The sequence below is a fragment of the Lycorma delicatula genome, chromosome 5 (assembly GCF_047948215.1).
Source record: "Lycorma delicatula isolate Av1 chromosome 5, ASM4794821v1, whole genome shotgun sequence".
Classification (NCBI taxonomy): Eukaryota; Metazoa; Arthropoda; class Insecta; order Hemiptera; family Fulgoridae; genus Lycorma; species Lycorma delicatula.
Genome location: NC_134459.1, coordinates 128,733,945 through 128,754,905, shown reverse-complemented (window position 1 = coordinate 128,754,905; position 20,961 = coordinate 128,733,945). Strand labels below are relative to the sequence as shown.

General features: G+C 31.0%; 1 protein-coding gene across 10 annotated transcripts in view; it reads right to left on the bottom strand.

Annotated features, from left to right (window-relative positions):
- LOC142325382 (uncharacterized) overlaps nt 1-20,961 on the bottom strand; it is a 157,207-nt gene that overhangs the window by 44,544 nt on the left and 91,702 nt on the right. For all 10 annotated transcript variants that reach the window (XM_075367089.1, XM_075367085.1, XM_075367083.1 and 7 more), the window contains one exon: nt 4,367-4,527. In XM_075367089.1, coding sequence (XP_075223204.1) covers nt 4,367-4,404 — 38 coding nt within the window. In that variant the 5' untranslated portion in view covers nt 4,405-4,527. The remainder of the gene's footprint in view (nt 1-4,366; nt 4,528-20,961) is intronic.

Genomic DNA, 20,961 nt, shown 5'->3' with positions numbered 1-20,961 from the left:
ACATCCAGATAATCATACTGAAATTCATGACTGAAAATACAAACCTTTATATTATTCTGATCTTTTTTCCTGAAGTGAGTTTCTTACAAACAATCAATGGATCGTAAACAAGCATCAGTAATTTAATATCATCTATTTGAGATCAAGTAACTGAAAGGTTCATTTATCAGAAATAATGTGTTGTTTTTCTTTTTATTCCCTGATCATTTGAAATAATAGAGTGATGGATACTTAGTATTACTATTCTCTAAGGACTTAAATGAAATATCCTTAGAGGAGACGTTAGCTATAGTTAATACTTTGACCTTAGGTTTCAGTGTGACATAAGTCTCATAAACTTAAATTCCATGATGCATTTAAATAGATAATTTTTCCAATTCAGAACTCAAGGGCTTTGGGTTTTCAGATTTTTTGTTACACATTTAATAATAATTTGTGTATATCATATTTTTGCAACTTTTTCACTTTATTGTGAAAAATGGTCCATCACTTTTAATACTTCATTACCAGTATTTTCAAAATATGTTCTCGTAAAAAATGATAAAATATGTCAGTTGTTGTCTATAAACAATTGACTTCTTTTTGTTTTAGATAGTGTAATCAATGAATGTTATTACAATATTCAGAAGCAGGAATTTTATTCTTCCTGTGTAATATTAACATAATTGTTTTTATGTTTTTATTACTTTTATATTTACTTTATTTTATTTATACTACTTTTATATTATATATATATATATATATATATATATATCTTTTTTTATATGATAGATATATTTTTTTTTTATTACCGGTGTTGCGGAGAAATTACCATTAACGTACCTCCCACTAGTGGGAGAGTGCTGGACTCGTACTTTTGCAGTTAAGAATAGTACAACCCAGAGGTGCCAAAGCAGGGAGGTCCAGGAATCCCACAGCTTCACCACCACCCACCCGCGCAAGCACAGCCAGACGACGGCTCCACTGAGGGCAGTCTTTCACCCCCCCCCCCCCCCAACCACACATTGACTATTGATTACTACTGCACTTCTGACTACTGCATTACGGTCTAGAACTGCAACTGTACTCACCTTGAAATTGATACTCACATACTTGTATATCACTGAACACCTCAGTTGGGATGCTGGTACTACTTGTCGCTTGCTCAGGGGTTCCGGAGTCCCCCCGCTTCAACACCACCACCCATCTGTGTAAACACAAATGAACGGCAGCTCCACAAGAAGCTGTCTTTCACCCATCTTGCATCCGGCTCCTTCCTGTGCAGTACTATGTATACAAAACTGGACACGCGGAGAATTTCTGTTTATTAGCATTACTCCAATAAAATTGTCTACGTCTATCTGACCAGTAGTCACCATACATCTTCTTATTTTTCTTTCCCATTTAATGCATTGGAAAAATACATGTTCAGCTGTGTCCCTCTGACCACAATATTGACACTTCAGATTATCTACCTTGTGTCTTCTGAACAGGTACGCTCAGAATGAGCCGTGGCCGGTTAGGAATTGGGTGAGCCAATAATTCAGCTCACCAAATCTCCTCCCAATCTACAGCCCGATTTCACCTATTAAACGCCGGGTCCATTCGCCTTTTCATGAGGTAACCCACCTTATCTGCCACTCTTCTATTAACTCACGTTGCGCGTCTTCCTTATTCATCCCTTCATCAGTTTTTACCCGAGCTCAAGCCATTTGATGTATAGGTAACACCCCAGTAATTACAAACAATACTTCAGTTGACACCAACGAATAGGCACATGCTATTCGTAACGCTATTTTTCGTTGTATTCCCTCTAAGTACCTCCTATTCCTGTCACTTCCCAGAGCTCTGAGCCACACTGTCACACCGTACAACAATATAGAATTCACCACATGTGAGTACTGTCTCCTAATTGAGGCCCACGGTCCAGTAGTTGTTCTTAGCAGTCTATTTAGACTTTGTATCGCTTGTTCGGCTTTAGTACGAACCTTCTGTACATGAAAAGTAAAGGACCTTCTGTGGTCTAGCCACATTCCCAGATATTTTACATTTCTATCGAACTGGAACGGGCCTTCCTCAGTCACAATCGGAATATGCCTTATAATTCATCTCCCCATCATAGAGATCGCCACCGTTTTCTTGTGGGAGACCCGGAGTCCTCTATTCTCATCCATCTATTTACCACATTTAGTGCCTTATTTGCTGCTCTCACTGCATCTTCCTCCATCTTTGCAGTGACCACTAGCGCAGGGTCATCAGCAAGAGGAGCGATTGCTTGCACTCCTTCTGGATATTCTAAGCGCAAAATCCTATCAAACGTAACATTCCATAAAATGAGTCCCAAAACTGAGCCCTGGGGCACCCCGCTTGACAGTTGAATTGAATCTCACACTGCCTATTTGGTATACCAAAAAAATTTCTTGTAAGTATCTCTGTACCATTCATCTGAGATATGGCGGTATACTGACCTTCTTCATCACTTCAAACATTGCTTCCCACCTCAGGGAATTAAAAGCATCATATACATCCACTAATATGACTACAGGAATTCAGCGCGTGTGCCACGTGCCCTTTGGCGCGATATCAACCAATTTCATCACCTCCACAGCATTCATCGCTGATTTGCCTGATCGAAATCCAAATTGCCACTGGCTAATTTCCAAATTGCAGCCCAAATATATATGTTTTAAGGTTGATTTTCTTTGAAGGAAGATTATACATATTTTTAATATTTGTAAATTATGTAAATATGTTTTATTTTCTCTCCTGAAATTTTTAGCCAGTTAATTAGTTTTAAGTGAAGCACCATAATTCAACTTATAAAAAACTAAGATCCAGATATTCTAAAAAAAGCAACAACAGTTTAATTTACTTCTATTTTTAATCATCCTTTCTATGTCAATGGAGTACTCTTTCTAAAACAGTATTGTAACTAATGGTTCAGAAAACTTGATGCAAGAAAAAACTGACAATACATTCAATAAATAATTCACAATATTCTACTGAACAAGACAAATAATTAATTGCTCATAACTATTTAATGAAAATAAAATTATTAAAAAAATTATAAAAGGTTTTTTTTCAATTTTTATATTACACTGTTTCACAACAGGATGTAAGGTTTAATTAAGTTTGGTCTATTCAAATTTCAAACCAACAAATCCTGAGAAAGTATTAAATTAATTACATCCTAACAATAAAATAATAATTTTTAATTTTTTTTTCAAATAAAAATATTTTTCCATGTGATAGTATTTCAACTTTAATAGGTTTGATTAGGATAATGATAACAAAAGTATAAAAATATGGTTAACCAGAGATTCATGAATACATTACTTCAAGTTAAATACATATATTTTTATACTTTTAACAAAATTTTTTAAACATAGCTGTTCAATTAACTATATACAAAGAATAAAATTAACAGACATTATATCAGCACGTTACTTATTTATAACAATTTTTTTTTTTTTTTTTTTCATTATCTAACAGAGTTTATAGATAGTACATACTTAGTAGATAATGTAATAAACCAGACAGTACAAGTTGTCTATACAACTTGTACATTAAGGCTACATGTGTTACAGAAAACAACCTGACAATCACATAAATATCTGAACTGAACTCATCAGAAATAATCAATCTGAATTTTGTTTTTTATCATTTATTCACAAAGTATAGAGGGTATATATTTAATGACATTGGCAACTTTTCTTAAATAATGTTAATTATAATTGTCACAATTATAAAAAAGAAGAAAAAAAACAATGACAATATCAAGTAGGAAATGATTTACAAGTTTTTTCATATTTCTAAATTGAAACTTTCTTATAAAAAATCTAAAATTAATATAATATTAAGCACTTCATGGGTTTCCTTCAATATAAATAGAAAAGAAGTAACTTAAATTTTTTTAATAATATTTAATTTCTTTCAAAAGAGGACTTCATAGATGTGTACACTGGAAATACGCCTAAGTCAGAATTTAATTAAAAATTTCCAGAACCAATAATTAATCTCAAAAATTATACATTAAATAGAACACAATATAGTTTCATGTTTAGTAGCTGAAGATGATACGAATCAAGTAAGTCAAGTCAATCATTAAAATAACAAGCTAAGTTAATGAAGTAATGCAAAAAATATTATTATATAAAGTTAAAAACCTAATAAATCAGCAAACACTTTGAGCAAAATTTTACAAATTAATGAAAACACAAATATTTAAATAGCATCCTAGAAAAATTATAAATTTTCTCATCTTACTCAAACATTTTTTTGCTACTCCAATATAGGCCCGCAACCTCACTTCTAACATCCTTTTCAGTAATTTATAAAAATTATTTGTAACAAATTGGTCTATAAGGAATTGTAGCTTCTGACCTACCTGGTTTGTTTATTAAAAACAGTCCTGATATTATCCATGAAGTCGATATAAAATCGTCTTTCAGCATATTGTTCATTACTTCCAACATTGTAACAGGCATTTCTTCCATCAGTATCCGGACGACTTCTGCCGGAAGTCACTATACCACTTGGCTGCTGTGACTAAAAATATACAAATAAGTTACTTATTTAATAAATATGTTTAATTACAGTTTACTACAAAACATCACGAGTTGGAAGCTGCCATTTTGGATTTAATGGAGGAACCCCCCACCAAAAAGATATTAATAAATCCCGTTAAAAGCTGAACCACCAGTCCACACTCTTGTTATCTAAAAACTTTTTCTAATTTGTACGCCCCATTTTAGAATACTTATTTTTTTCAACATGCCCACAATAATAAAGGTTACCAAAAAAGGGAAAAATACTAACTTAGCATTAATCAGATTAAGCAGAATTCAAAAAACAATGCAAGCTGGTTTAAATATATAAATGTCAATAAGCACAGGTTCACTGAAGTTCTTTTTATTATATGTCCGTAAAATAGGTTCATAATATTGGTTTGTAAATCTTTGTTTACACACATCTTTGTTCTACATCATGCCATACATTTCAAATTATGTTGTATGTGTATATATATATATATATTTTATAGTAAATTTTAAATTTAATAATACATTATAATTACTTTAATTAAAGTGAGGTGACCAACCCCTCAAGTCTCCTAGCATCAATAAGGATATGATAGCACTCACATTTAGTGATCATGGATTTATTCAATCAATGTATAATCACTTCTAACTACAAATTACCTAATAAAAATTAAAAGTTAATAAACAATAGGAAGAATTAATGTTAAAGTACTATTAATAATTATGTACTAAAAATCTATTCTTTCTTTAGACAGAAATTTCTTAACGGTAGCTAGTTGCATCATTGCCTTAGAAGTAAGGTTGGGAGTAAAACAAATCTGGCAAATCATCCTGCCAAGTTCGAGGAAGTTGGCACAATAGATAAACTTAACTGTAATGGTTATTTCCCCATTCTTCTGAGAAGGCTAGTGCCGTCTCGGATAAAACTGGTTTGTAACAAGAACAGCATGAAAGATTGGGGGATTAAAATATGATATATGTGTAATCATTTCTGAAGGACTGTGAAATTGAGGTTCAGTCTGTGTTTACATGGGGTAAATGAATTTACGTGACTGGTTAAAGTTCACGCTACCAATTATCAATATAAAAAAACTTAAACTTAAAATCTACTGATTTATATTAGAATAGCATAACATTACTTACTTAGTCAGATAAACAAAGTAAACACCAACAAGTACACAATAATATAATTAGAACATCTACTACATATCTTCCTAACAACGCTTTCCCGCAAATTGATCAGTGATGCCAACAAATGCAAATGTATACTTTAATACGTACGATATATCGATTTAATCTTGGAAAAAAATATATATACATACGTATAATATTGCACATTATACTTATTAAATAATTTCTCATTCACGGAATAGTTAAGTGGTTTAATGTAAAAATAAAAAATGTATGAAATTTTCATAAAATTCTTAGAAGCGATTGTAATTTATTAAAATTAAAAAAATAATAATCCGGCATTCAATAATAATAATAAGAATAAAGTTCTCATATACTTGTTTGGAGTTGTTTATTGGTCCAAGACATCATTAAACATGAACATTTTTGTACGCACAACGCTGACAAAATACAGAATACATCACCCTAAATCTGAAGTGAAATGTCTGTATATCTCTTAAAGAAGATGATAGAGGCCTGCTCGACCTAAAATCACATTGTAACAGACACATTGCTTCAATGAAGTGATATTTTCTTTCCAGATCTGAAACATCATCATTGCACAAAGCAGTAGTTGCATCTAACAAGGGTTACTCCCCTCTAAATCTGAATGGTGACAATTTCTACTCCAGTATCATTACAACTAGGGATAGGATCCAAGCATGGAAATCTAAAGCACTCCACGGTAGATTTGACTATTCCCACGAAAATGCTGACTAGGACGCATTTACGCGTTGGCTGAGGGACGGATTTCTATTTAGCGAAAGTGAAGGTTTTGTAGATTCCATCCAGGATAAGGTCGTTGCGACGAACAATTAGAAGAAGTTCATAGAAAATCAGGACATCAGTGATGAGTGCCAGATGTGTCACCAATTATCGGAGACAATTGATCATTTGATAACTGAGTGCGCCAGTCTGACTGACAAGGAAATCTGCATCACCACGATCTTACATTAAACACTGTTCATCAGGCTTTGGCGTTGAAATTAGGACTCGTAGATTACAGGGAGCAGTGTCCTTGTTATGAATATAAGGCGAGGCCTGTGCTGGAAAATGAGCACTATAGACTGTGTTAGATCTCTCGGTAAATACTGATTAAACTATTGCTGCGAAGAGGCCAGACATGGTTCTCCACAACATTAAAGAAAAGACTGCTCTTCTCATTGATGTCACTCATCCATCTGATCACAATATTAATAAGGCTGAGCAGATAAAATAACCAAGTACAACCCTCTGGCAATAGAGTATAAGGAAATTTACAGACAACGCAGTAAAGTCATTACCGTTGTGATAACAGCAACTTGTTTGATTAATAAAAATTCGAAGGAGTGGATAGAAAAGGTTGGCCTGGATCCTACACTCAAAATTTCAAAAGATCGGTAATTCTGGAGAAGTGTAGGATTGTACAGACTGTGTTAAATGTACCACATAACTAAATGAGGTATGCCTCAATGGCCTCTCGAACTGGAGTTCCGGATGTGAAATATCTCTTAGATGAAAAGATAATAATGTTTTCGGTATATATAAAAGTAATACAAAAATGTAGTAATTGAACATAAAAATTCAAATAACATTGTCGTTAATAAATTAAACAAGTAATCATTTTTAATTACATCATTGCTTTTTTTCCATGACGGTCGGAGATGATATTAATTTAAAAACACATACTTCCGTAACAACAAACCGAACCAAATTTATTATCTTTTTTTTATTAAAAATATGTACTTCAGATATATTATAAGAAATTAGTTGTCGTTTTTTTAGTGTAGGCTCTTATCATCTAAACTCCCTGCCCCACAAATAATTCTTGTAGACCGGACCTGTCAGAAAGTGGTCGGCAAGGAACACAGTGGAGGCCACGGGTACCGATAGAGGTCGTACATCCACGTCAGGCATCTCCTTACTCTTTTTCTTTTTATCCTCCGGAACAATCGTAAGTTATTACTTCAGAGTATATGTGTAAATGAAATGTAGTCTTGTACAGTCTTAGGTAGACCATATCTGAAATGTGTGGTTAATTGAAACCCAACTAGCAAAGAAAACTGGTATCCATGATCTATTGTTCAAATTCATATAAAAGTAACTGCCTTTCCTAGGATTTGAACTTGGATTCATCCACTTGACACACACTAAGATCACGTGCTCAACATCATCAAGGGTGCCACAAAATAAAAACACAAATCTTACTTGCTGCGCTCCCTTGTGAGCAGATGCAACCTAAAACAGTGATGACCCAACAGGAACTGAGTAAGGAAATACCTTGAAGCTGTTTCACACTGGTGTCAGATGACATTATTAAGCGGTTTATTTTTTAAATCGGTATAAACATATTTTAGAATATGTTCAAAATAAATATCAACTGATATAAACTTTTTTAATGCAAGTAGATATCTATAATTTGTTTGTTCATGATATTGTATAAATGAGGTGAATGAATGTTTGTAAATGTCTTAAAGGAGAGAAGCTCAACAGCAAATGTTAACAAATATTTACTTCATTCTTCTCTTAAAGGATTTATTCTTCAAAATCTTGAATTTTAAAAAAGGTCAGTAGAATGTAAGTGGCAAAAATGGTTTAAAAGGTTAATTGTCAGAACATTTGGATGATTGTTGGGTTTTGATTAAAAAATTAAGATTTCTTCTGTTACTCTAAGTATGAGGAGAGTTATGTACGTTGTTATTTGTAATGGACCAAACTAAATCTCTTAGCTGTGATAATTTAAAATGTAAATAATTACATTGGATTTTATTAATATTCCCAGTAACCGGCTGCCATTTAAGACAGCAGAGGACTTTTCTTGAGCACACACGGGAGGTGGTTAGCAAGGAGGACGAGTTAGTGCCCTAGCCAAGCTAATGAGGATTCGTGGCGGCCCATCTACCAGCAAGAGGAGACTCCTCAGAGTTTTTTGGCAGAAAGATTAAAAGTAAAACAAGAAATAAAACTATGTTATAAAAGAAACTGTATAAATATTGAAATGTACAGTACACATTTATTTATTCAAAATTTTAGGAAATGTTATGTTTGATTGTATAGGGAATTTAATAAGAATTAATATTGATGTATATAAATGTAGATTAGAATTATCTCAAAACAAAAAAAAGGTAGCCTAATTTGATTAAAATAGAAAATGATAGAAATAAAAATATAAATTTTATAGTAATAATTTTCATAAAAAGTTTAATGTTAGTTTTTTTTTTGTCTCGTCATTTGACTGGTTTGATGCAGCTCTCCAAGATTCTCTATCTAGTGCTAGTTATTTCATGTCGGTGTACCCCCTACATCCTACATCCCAAACAATTTGTTTTACATATTCCAAACATGGCCTGCCTACACAATTTTTCCCTTCTACCTGTCCCTCCAATATTAAAGCGACTATTCCAGGATGGCTTAATTTGTGGCCTATAAATCTGTCTCTTCTTTTAACTATATTTTTCCAAATGCTTCTTTCTTCATCTATTTGTGGCAACACCTCTTCATCTGTTACTTCATCCACCCACCTGATTTTTAACATTCTCCTATAGCACCAAATTTCAAAAGCTTCTAATCTTTGCTTCTCAGGTACTTCAATTGTAAAAGTTTCACTTCCATATAAAGCTACGCTTCAAACATATACTTTCAAAAATCTTTTCTTGACATTTAATTAATTTTTGATGTAAACAAATTATATTTCTGACTGAAGGCTCGTTTTGCCTGTGGTATTCGGTATTTTATATCGCTTCTTTTTCGGCCATCTTTAGTAATTCTACTTCCCAAATAATAAAATTCTTCTACCTCCATTATGTTTTCTCCTCCTATTTTTACATCTCCTACATTTCATCACTTTTGTTTTGTTCTTGTTTATTTTCATGCGGTAGTTCTTGTGTAGGACTTCATCCATGCCATTCATTGTTTCTTCTAAATCTTTTTTACTTTAAGCTAGAATTACTATATCATCAGCAAATTTTAGCATCTTTATCTTTTCACCTTGTACTGTTACTCTGGATCTAAATTGTTCTTTAATATCATTAACTGCTAGTTCTATGTAATTATTAAAAATTAATGGGGATAGGGAACATCCTTGTCAAATTTCCTTTTTTATCAAGGCTTCTTTCTTATGTTCTTCAATTATTACAGCTGCTGTTTGGTTCCTGTAAATGTTATCAAATATTCTTCTATTTCTGTAATTGAACCCTAGTTTTTTAAAAAATAATAAATCATCTTTTAGACCCTCTAAACCTGGTAACACTTCACAGTCATCAGTCTGGCCTCTGTCAGGAAGCCAACAATGCAAATGCCTCTGCAGACACTTCCATCATTGTATTTACACAACTTACCATTGCCTTCTTCCAACCATGATCCACCTACCATAACTTACAACTCTTAATCAAATAAACCGATTTGCAGAAGTGTGATCCCCGTGCTTCCTCTAACACTGAAGGTTTCACACAAAAATTCTTCCCTTATCTAACTTCAATTAGAATGTGCACTCAGATCATTACTTGGTTGAGTCTTTAGAAACCAAAAGTACTACTTTCACACCAATTACGTTTTGTTATAAAACAAAATGTTGATTGCAACAATAATTCTGTCTTGTAATTCAATTTACTCAAAGTCCTCTTGTTTATTCAATAATCAAGAAACAGATTCACAAATTTAATAAGCTTCTAATGAAAACTTACCCTATTTTTCTCTGCTCTGGTCTGCTTTCAGAAGCAGGGTAAATGCCTACACCCTCCCATATTGCAGCTTCATCACACATTTAATCAAAGATCCATTCTCATCCTAACAGCAAATATCTAAGCTTACTGGGACGTCATGCCAAAACACCTACCTTGGTAGGTAGTAAGCACCCAGGCAGGCCCCTAGCTACACAGGTTGCTATTCTATAATATTATCAGACACCCTCAGCCATCCTCCGCAGGGCTAAGAATCTAAGGAAGCCAGCAACTATGTTCCACTGCCTTTTGGTCTTCCAATTTACTTGCAGATCAAAAACAAAATTTATTCTCGCAAGCTTTCTAACTGCTTTAGTATGTTCAGCTTTGTACCTGGATCAAACTATAAAACACGGTGCACATCATCAATGGCCCTACACATGGTGAAGCACCATGTCCAGAAAGAGATTGTGTAGTATGCTGATTGGGGGAAATCCACCTAACAACCTGAATACATTTTAAAAAATCCTAAGCCATCTGAAAAAAAAAATGTTTTCAAAAAACCTTACATCTGGGTTGAATGAATACTGCACATGTAAACACCTCGCATGTTTCACATGCATGAATAATGTAAAATATCAGACCATTTATAATGTTTAAATAAATATTTGAATAAAAAAAAATCCCTTCCGCACGCTGGAAGGCAGAGGTAGATTTCATCAGTGTTAAAAAAAAGATTTCCACCTTAAAGTTAAGAAAAACTTCAAATTTACTCAATATGACAATAGTTGCACATGTTTAGCATATAACATGCCCCATCTTTTTACAACTTCAGGAGCATTTTGGTCATCCCTTGTCGTAAGGGTAGGTCATATCAAAAATTGTTAAAGAACAGAAGTTTTAGGTAATGTTTGTAGCACTAACAACCACTTTAAACCGATTGCCTACTGTGCCTAGGGACAGTCGATTGCCGACTGTGCCTAGGGAGGGTATAACTTTTTATCTTCAAAACTACATTTTTACACACCCTGGGCCAATGGTTGGCGATATCAAAAAACTTTACTTATATAACTTTTAGGCCCTTATCCATAGAGTAGTAACAACTATAAATGAATTCTATATTTTTCTTAATAATTAAGTTATAGTGATATTTTGTTATTTCGAAAATGCACCCCCCTTTTCTGATTTTGAACATTAATGAACTTAACTGAGATTTTGTGTCAAGTTATTTTTAAGGAACAATTTGAAAGTGATATATATATATATATATATATATATATATATATATATATATAAACTTTAGAGCTGATGGTGGTTTTGGGGTCTGGGGGGATGTGAAACGCAAAGATGTGTAGAAATTTTCCAGAAATTGAATCATTGTACCCTTTAGAATCACTAACTTTATTATGAAATCTACCTAAATCATGTAAAAAAATTAAGAAGTCAGGTATGAAATTTTTCATATGCTATATTTTCCATTGGGCTAATGACCTTAGCAGTTACTGCCAGTAAAACTAAAAAAAAGTCAGTTATATTTAACAATGATTAATTAATAACTGAACAATGATCAATTTATTTCAAATTTAATTTTATTAGCATTTCATGTAGAAGTATATTACTTTAAGTTTTGCTACATCATAACGCTTACATAAAAAGATTTAAGATAATCAATTTTTTAATATAAAATAAACAACAACAGCTCAACTTATCAAGAGAGAGTAGATAGAAGAAAAATACTTTATTGACTATATTAAGAAAAGTAAGAGATTAAATAGGGTAAACAGAGAAGGAAAAAGGTTCACATCTAAGTGTATTTAGTGAGCTTCACTAAATCACTAGTACAAGAGAAAAAATAACTATATAATAAAACCGTTAAACACAAGGAGAAAAAATTTTACAGTAAAAAACAAAAAATCCATTAAGTTTTAAAAAACAAAAAAGGCAACAGCGAAGAGTTCTATTATATAGAATCTAATACGACTTAAACAAGCACCTAAAACGATATACACAAGGAGAGATTTTATTTTAGCGTAAAAAAAATAAAAACTACAAGGTAAAGAAAACTCGTTAAGTGTAAAAAACAAAGAGGTTGAAGAAGGTAAAAACAACTTAAACCGAAGAGGAACTTTTAACAAGTAAAGTTGTACGAAAATCTAACAGAGTACAATTTAATTAAAAAGGGTACACAAAAGCACCAAAAAGAAAACACTGAAGAGTTCTGTTATAAAAACTGTAGTAGGATTTAAACAATAACCTAGGAGGAACTAAACTAGGAGAGGCTGTAATTTAGAGTAAAAAACAAAGAGGGTCAAGAAAGTCAAAACAACTTAAACCGAATAGGAACAAGTAAAGTTATAAAAAAACCCAAGCAGAGTAAAATTTAATTAAAAAGGGTATACAACTGTTTCTTTTGTCTCATCCATTTAAAAAGTAATAATAAAATACTGTAAAAAATTAATAGATTTCTGCAGAAAGAAAAACAAAATAAATTAGACTGAAGTGATTAAAAAGGTTCTCTAAGACGTAGGAATTGTTGAAACATTTTTAAAACAAGATCTGTTTAGAAAGTTAATTTTTAATCACGAGTTGGAAAATAGAAAAAGAAGATGGTCTGGAAAGAAATAGACTGGAGAAGAGAGAGAGAAAATCAGTTAAAACAAAAAAAAAAAAAAAAATGCTGCAAAAAAATTATCATTAACATTGTCCATATTGCCTAACATTATAACAATGACATACCATTAAATGTAGAAAAATGAGATTTTTATAAATGAAACAACCTCATAATAATCTACTCTTTGATGTGAGGCCACCACATTTAAACCCCCATGGCTGGGACACTAAAAAATTTAAACGGAAAAGTTAAGACTATGCAGATTCACAATGTTGGTCAGGCAAAGAGGGGGTAGCTTTAATTTAGTTTTAATTATCTAACTGGTACAGGATAAATGCATCTGGTCATAATATAATACAACCAATTGTTTTTACGAAAAGGAATCATGTACATTTTAAATAAAAAGCAATCCGTTTTTTGTAGAACTTTATTTGATTAAAAAATAAATAACTTTGAATGTACATATGAAAATATTCAAAAACATAATTTTTATCACATAATAATCGCAATTTATATATTAAAAACATTTCTAAAACTTAAATTTAAATAAACAGAGTTTTTTATTACAATAAAATACTCTATTTCATAAAGAAATTTATTTTATAAAAAATTGAATACATATAAAATTTAATAAAAAATATTATTTTGCGATAGTAAAATTAGAGCCAATAATTTTGAAAAAGTGTTGAAACTGCTAAAAAATCCAGAAAAAAGCTTAACTGTTTGTAACCAGTAACTAAACTAGAAAACTCAAGTCCCCAGAATAAACAAGAAATAAAGAATAATCAGATCTCTAAAAAATAATAAAGCATCCGGGTGAGGACCCAATAACTGTGTAATTTTTAAAAGTATGATTATTAGCTAATTAATCAATGATCTATTACAGAAAATATTTGGAAGACAGAAAAATTCCTGCACGAATTGCCAGTCTGCCCCAATTCATCCTTAACACAAAAGAGGAGACAAAATTTACAGTGGAGTCAATAATTACAGAGGAATGTTTCTCCTTTCATTTACCTTTAAAATCTCATAAAACTTGTAGAGAATACAAAGAAGAGAAGAGCACATCAATAAACAAATTGGGAAATATATCAAGATGGGTTAGAAAGGGAAGATTCTGTGTGGAAAAAATAAATAGTAAAGAGGAGATTTTATTGCCTTTACAAAAGATCGGGTAAGATTCTAATAGAAATGGTAAATGTAATTGCTGAAATATATTTCTTAAAATATATAACAAAAGATTTCTTAAATAGATGTATCAGAATATACCAGTAGCAACAAAGTATGATCTAATCTTAAAGATTCTTAATTTTTTAGGTGTTAAAAAAAATGTAATTTTTTTTACATTTACTGATAGTATATATTTTGAAAAATATTTTGGTAAATTTACAAGCATAAATTCAAAATAATTGCAAAGTTATACAAATTTAACTCTTTAATTGTTGCCGTTTGGTCATTTTTGACCTGAGAGGTATATTTTTGTTGGTTATGTTGCAATGACAGTTGCTACTTCCCAGATATTCATTGTCCACTGTATTTTAGGGTGTTTCAAGGTCAGCTATAGTGCCATGTACACAGAAAACTTATTGGTTTACCTTTTACGAGTGTTCACAATCAACCCAATGATAGTAGCAATGTTACGTTTTTTTTTTGGTAATAAAATCGTCATTATATTTTTTACATTTTTAACAAATTATGAGTTTACTGAGTACAAGTACGTCTTGTGAATGTAGTAAAAGCTTGAATGAAAATGAAATTGAAGATATCTTAATGAACTGATGATCTGTAGGACCGTGAATCTATATTTAGTGAATATGATAGCGATAGTGAATGTGACATAGAAAGTCCTGACATGTATGTGAAATTAAAAACAAAAACGCGATGAGTGTATCCGATGAATTGTTGAAGAGGAAATTAGACGAAAGTCTGTTTATGAAAAAAATTGTTATAAATTGAGTACTGAACTTATTAGTTCAAGAACTTAGGTTATTAGGACTCATCTTTCTTAAATAAAAGAAACTGCTAAAAACTTGAATCTCTATTAATTCAATTTATTATTGGGAATTACTGTTTACTGATGAAATGTTATACATTATATTAGAACATAAAATTATTAAATTATCACTAAAACTACTTCCTTTGTTAATCATACTGATAATATTGAATTAAAAGCTTTAATGGACTACTGTATTTATTTGGTATATTTAAATTTAATTCTAGTAAAGAAGATGTGAGGAATCTGCCGAAAGTGATGGAACTGGAAGTGTTATATTCAGAGAAACCATATCCCTTCAGCGGTTTGTATTTCTGTTAGTTTTAACGGCACTAAAGTACACTCCAGTACACGAGATGGTGACAAAATTGCTCATATTTTCAAATTATTTAAAATGTTCCTCTCAATTGCCAGTTCAATTATTCTCCCTCCAAGTATCTAATTGTAGAGAAGATGCTTATCAGTTTTCAGGATCTATGCACCTTTTAAATGTTCATGAAAAATAAGCCCTGAAAATATGGACACATATTTAAGAAAATCATTTGCCTTAACTCATATGAGACGACGACTTGAAGAATCCAGACTTCCAACATCGCTGACTTTATTATTAGAAATGTATTAAAAATTAAAAAAGGAAAAATCGAACCTGAATTGCAACAGAAAAAACACAGGCGATGTCATATGTGCCCATCAATCAATGACAACAAACATCTCAACGTCTGGAGTGAGTGTGAGACCACGTATGCAAGTACAAATAACATCATAAGAAATGGTTGCAAAAATGGAGATCTTGAATATAATCTTGCAATTTTTTTCTTCATTTAAAAGAATCAGACATTTTCAAATTTCATGATACATAGAAGATTTTTCGATTATTTAATTTTTTAATTACTTTGTTTATTTTATAATACGGGTAAAAAACTTTCATTAGTAGTCGGTAATTAGAAAAAAAAAATCATTAAAAATGTTAATCTTTTTATCAAAAAACACATTTGCAATTTTCATACATATATCACATATTAGATCAAATTAGTTTTATTAATTTATATATATTCTAAACATTATGTTGAATATTTTATTTCTTAAATGCAATGATAGATATTTGAAATAATGTATATTAAGTAATATGATGTTTTAAATGCTACAATCAGGTAATCTCATTAAATTTTATATAAAACCACTAAAAAGCCACCTTTGTATGTTTTTGCATTGCAAATACGGTCAATAATTTTGTCAACCAAAAAAATAATTTAATATTGTGAGAATTTCAATTTTTGGGTCTGATGTGAACAGACGATAGCATTAATATAATAATAGCAGTAAAGAGTTAAGTGGTACAGAAGTAGATCAAATTTCAAAGTGTGGTAAGAGACCTGGCATCTCAAGTCTCTGCCCTCTATTGTTTAACTTTGCAGCTCCTATACTTTCCAAAACGTTTTTCTGTTGTGAATAGAAATATTAACAACGATTTGAGACATATATTTCAAAATGTTAGTTTCTGTTCATATTCAAGTTTATGAGCACTTTTAACTATGTTAGTGTGTAAAAAAAGAGGAAAATAACTCACAACCAGGAGTTAAGATAAGAAAACATTTTTAAGAAATTGACACATGTAGGAAGCAGTAATTATTTTACATGTTGATAAAAAATTAAAAATAAAGTTTTTGAGGTCAATAATGAATGACAACAGGGTCAGGAATCCTCCTATTTATTATAATACTTTGTTATAATATTAGTAAAATTACAGTAGTATATTCAATGGAATAGAAATTTTTCCCAAGATATAACACGGGCTTTTTTGCTCACACTAAACAGATCCTAAAGCATTTACAATCAGAAGATCTGTTTTATTTTAAATGCAGATAAAATAATCATGAAATGCCGATTCGATAAAGAGAAATTGTCTAGTGAGAAATTATGAATTTTTATACTCAAAGTCTGTAATTTATTATTTACAAATTTTTAATCTATGTTATAACGCGATATTTATTTTTATTTTCAAGAAACACACACATATTTTGATTTATTCTATTTTGAATGCAGAAACTTTATAAACATACTTTTGTTTTAAAAATCATCTACTATTATTAAATGAAAATTTATATTTTTAATGATTCAACATGCATTAGCATTTAGAATGGAAAGTTTATTTTAAGTAATTTTGCGCAATAACTAGATCAATTTAATTCTTTTTATACTATAATATATCATAGGAAATATGCTTAGTATCAGGAGAAAAAATCTAAATGTTGGAAAGCAGGTGACTTGTGCAATTTTAAGGTCAGCAGCGTTTTATCACAGTAGTCTAACCGATCAGCAACCGGTTCTGTGAATCATCGATACATGCTCAGATGCTAATCCATTCTGTCAAGAGGTTTTGTTAAGGTTACACTTTTTTGAAGAGAGTTTGGAGATAAATTACCAAGGTATGACAATACTTAAATGCATTCATATAACGCTCGGCTGAATTTATTTTTAAATGGAAATATGGTCACTATAAAGAGACTATACTACATTTTCTATGCTCTAAGTCATTTGAATGATGGATGTCACCTTACAAAAAACACTATCAGTCATCTTCAACACCAGAATCACAGTTCGATTCGACTCTAATGACCATTAAGATTAGTTTAGGGTTCATTCCTAACCTTAACCCTAATCTCCCAACACAGAACAGATCAGTAAACTGAACAAATCTCAATAACTCCAAAAACTGATTACTAATCGACTATTACTAGCATGGTGTGGACTTACGGGTCACCCGCTATCCAAACATGCTTTCAGACATTTAGATCCTAAACATCTTCTACGGTAATATGAAAAAAACTGAAGTTGATCAATCGCTCAGAATTACCATATTTTACAACAAAAATTTCTTGAATTTAAATAATTTTAGTTATGCAATTTAATACCATCAGTAGTCAAAACAATCATATACATTAAGAAAAAGCAATAATTACAATAGTTTTATGAAACTATCTTTCTTCAACACGTAGAGAACTCCAAAAGCCAGCACTTTCTAGTTTGGACAAACGGTTAATAATAACGGTATAATATATTAATGAATGCAGTAACCTATTATATTGTTTACAATTCTCATATCTAATAATACTTGTTCATTTTACTTGTGCAAAAACTTAAGTAAAAACGTTAGTAGTTAATGACTACTAACAATTAAAAATCAGGAAAATTTCCTATCATTAAAATTACTTTTTAAATTAAATTTAAGAAAGCACATATACAGCATACAGCCATACACCAAAAACAACAAGCAGTGTAATCTAACCTATAAATGAATTTATGACACCTATACATAAAACAGAAAAATTGAAAATCAGCATTTTACCGTAACACTGAAAAATCCTCCTCTTCTTTTGTTTTTAGTATCTTGTTACAAAAATATGCATTTAAAAAAAAATACTGAAATAATCACTTCAGAGAAACTAATAAAACACGGACAAAAAAAAATTAGAAAAAGTAAGCTATCTACAATTCAATCAATCATTCTCCAAAAGCAAAAATAATGAATTATTAATTATCATTTACAAAACCGTCAACCCTATCTATATACATCCACAGGGATCTGAAGCGGAAATAATTTTTAATTTTAATGCTGACATACATGAGGAAATGATGTAGCTATTAATACTCTTAACTACTATGACAGTCTGAAAGTGACCTGTAACAGACAGATATGGATGAAAACCATTCATTAAAATGGAAATTTAGCTGGCCTGAGCTACATTTTAACTAGGAAACCCTCTGATTAAATGCCCGATTCTCTAGATCGAAGTTTGTTTAATTCTTTTAAAGAAAACAAAAAATTTTAATTTTATTTTAAAATTAAATGAAGTACAAATTTTCCTCTCTTTTAGCCTAGAGATAATGTAATTATGCATTGTTTCTCAACACAAAGAGCAAATTAATTTTTTGCGTTACCCTCATCTTGGCTTTATATCTCCTCATCTTGGTTGTGATATATACAAACACACGGATGAGATACAAAGAACTCTAATCATTGTTGCTTTCTTCGACAGTAATAAGATTTACTATATAATTACAATGAAGAGAATAAAGGTACTGCTAGTAGATCTGTACATATTCTGCTTTTGGTGAGCTTCACATGTTATGTATAATAATGTATTCAGCTCGGTAAAGAAAGTAAAAGGAAACCACTTATTCCTCACTTTTCTTAAAAACCTGCCTTATGATCTTGAAAATAGCAAAGCCAATTTCAAGAATACTTGTAACTCACAACAGGTCACTTAGTTATAATACTTAAACAAGAAACAAGAATCAAAAACTTTAAACAAGCGTTAAAAAATCTGTTCCTACATTCACTTTGCAAACTGTACAATAATTACAAAAAAAGCAATCACTAATAAACAGTCGTTATTTCTACTCATTTTTCTAAAAATTGGACACAAAAAATTACGGAAATATTTGCATTTAATCCACATGGCCATTTGGTTAAAAAAAGCTGATTTCTATATAAAACGGTCATTAAATTCCACTAAGTAATTTTTCCTCCACTCTAGGCACTGCCTCCCTCCCTAACCTTACAGACAGAACCTGAATAGCAGACTGGCACAATTCCCATAGTACTAATTTAAAAAAAAGTTGATTAACAAAGATTTAATACTTTCTTGTCATCGGTTATTATTCTTGTATAATGGAAAGATAATAATACAAGAAAATAAACTGAAAAAGGTTTTTTTGAATCGGTTGCACTGCTACTATGGCTAGGAAAACATAAAAAACCATTTGGTTAAAAAATGTACAATAAATAAAAAGTTAGCTTTTTGGTTTTTATAAATTTGGGAAAAATTTTTCTTTTTAAATGGTAAGATAAGCATGTGCGCATTTACTGAGTTTAATAATAAAGTGAATTATATTAGCAAAATTTTGAGAAAATTGACCCTAAAAACATCCCTCTACCCTTGGGAATACTGACCCCAAAATTTTACCAACAAATCATCCCGTATTTACAAATCTCTGTACAGAACTTAATCAAAATTGGTTTATCTATTCAAAAGTTAAGCTTCAAACACGCCAACACATGCACACACATACGAATGAACATTATCTCCCGTCCACTTTCTTTTTTGTTTTTTGGGGTCCCTGGGTCATGAAACGTTGAGAAATGCAAAACCCATACCCCAATTTTTTACCGATTACCATACTTTCCTTCATGAAACATAGGTGTAAAGCTATGATGCCAGGAAAGTAAAAGGGAACAGATGGAGCAGATGATATACAAAGAAACAAACATAAGTCTTTGAAAGATCGGGGTATTTACTTTTTTATAAAAAACAAACAGAAGAGCTAAACAATGACCAGAATCAAATAGTCATGAATGGAAAATTTACAATGATAAATTAAAAATACCCTCTACATAATTAACCTTCTCATTATTCAAATACATCTTTTCATAGGGCAATTTTCAGCCATACTGTTTCTAAGAAGCAAGCAAAAAGGGAAAATATGGAGTCATGCATTAGATGATATATAATCTAATTTTATTTTATAATAACCGATACTGAACTTGGCTTTCCTAATGTAAAACAACAATCACCCGCGCAATAAAATTGCTTATCCTCAAAGAAGACACAAGCATATTGAGCAAGGCAAAGTTGATAATTAACACAGTATTTAAAAGTAAAAGGGCTCTCCACAACTTTAATAATTTGTTTTTTGAAAATGTATTAAAAAATATCATATTGGACTGAAACCTCCTGAAAAAGGAAAGCTCTTAAAAAGTAAATAACTTCCTTAACAGAATAATGTACCTTTAAAAATCAGTCAAAGTGTTCTTATTTTCTCTGCAGTCTACAACTGGCTGTTCCTTCTTGTAATCATTTACATTCAAATTTTAAAGTTTAAAAGTGCATTTACATTGAAAAGAATTTTGAAATTTAATTATCGATATAATTTTGAATTTTTAAATTAAGATACATCTGAAAATTATTCAAAACTGGCTGCTGAGCACAGTGATAATGCAAAAAATATAAGGAATTACAGAAATGATACGAC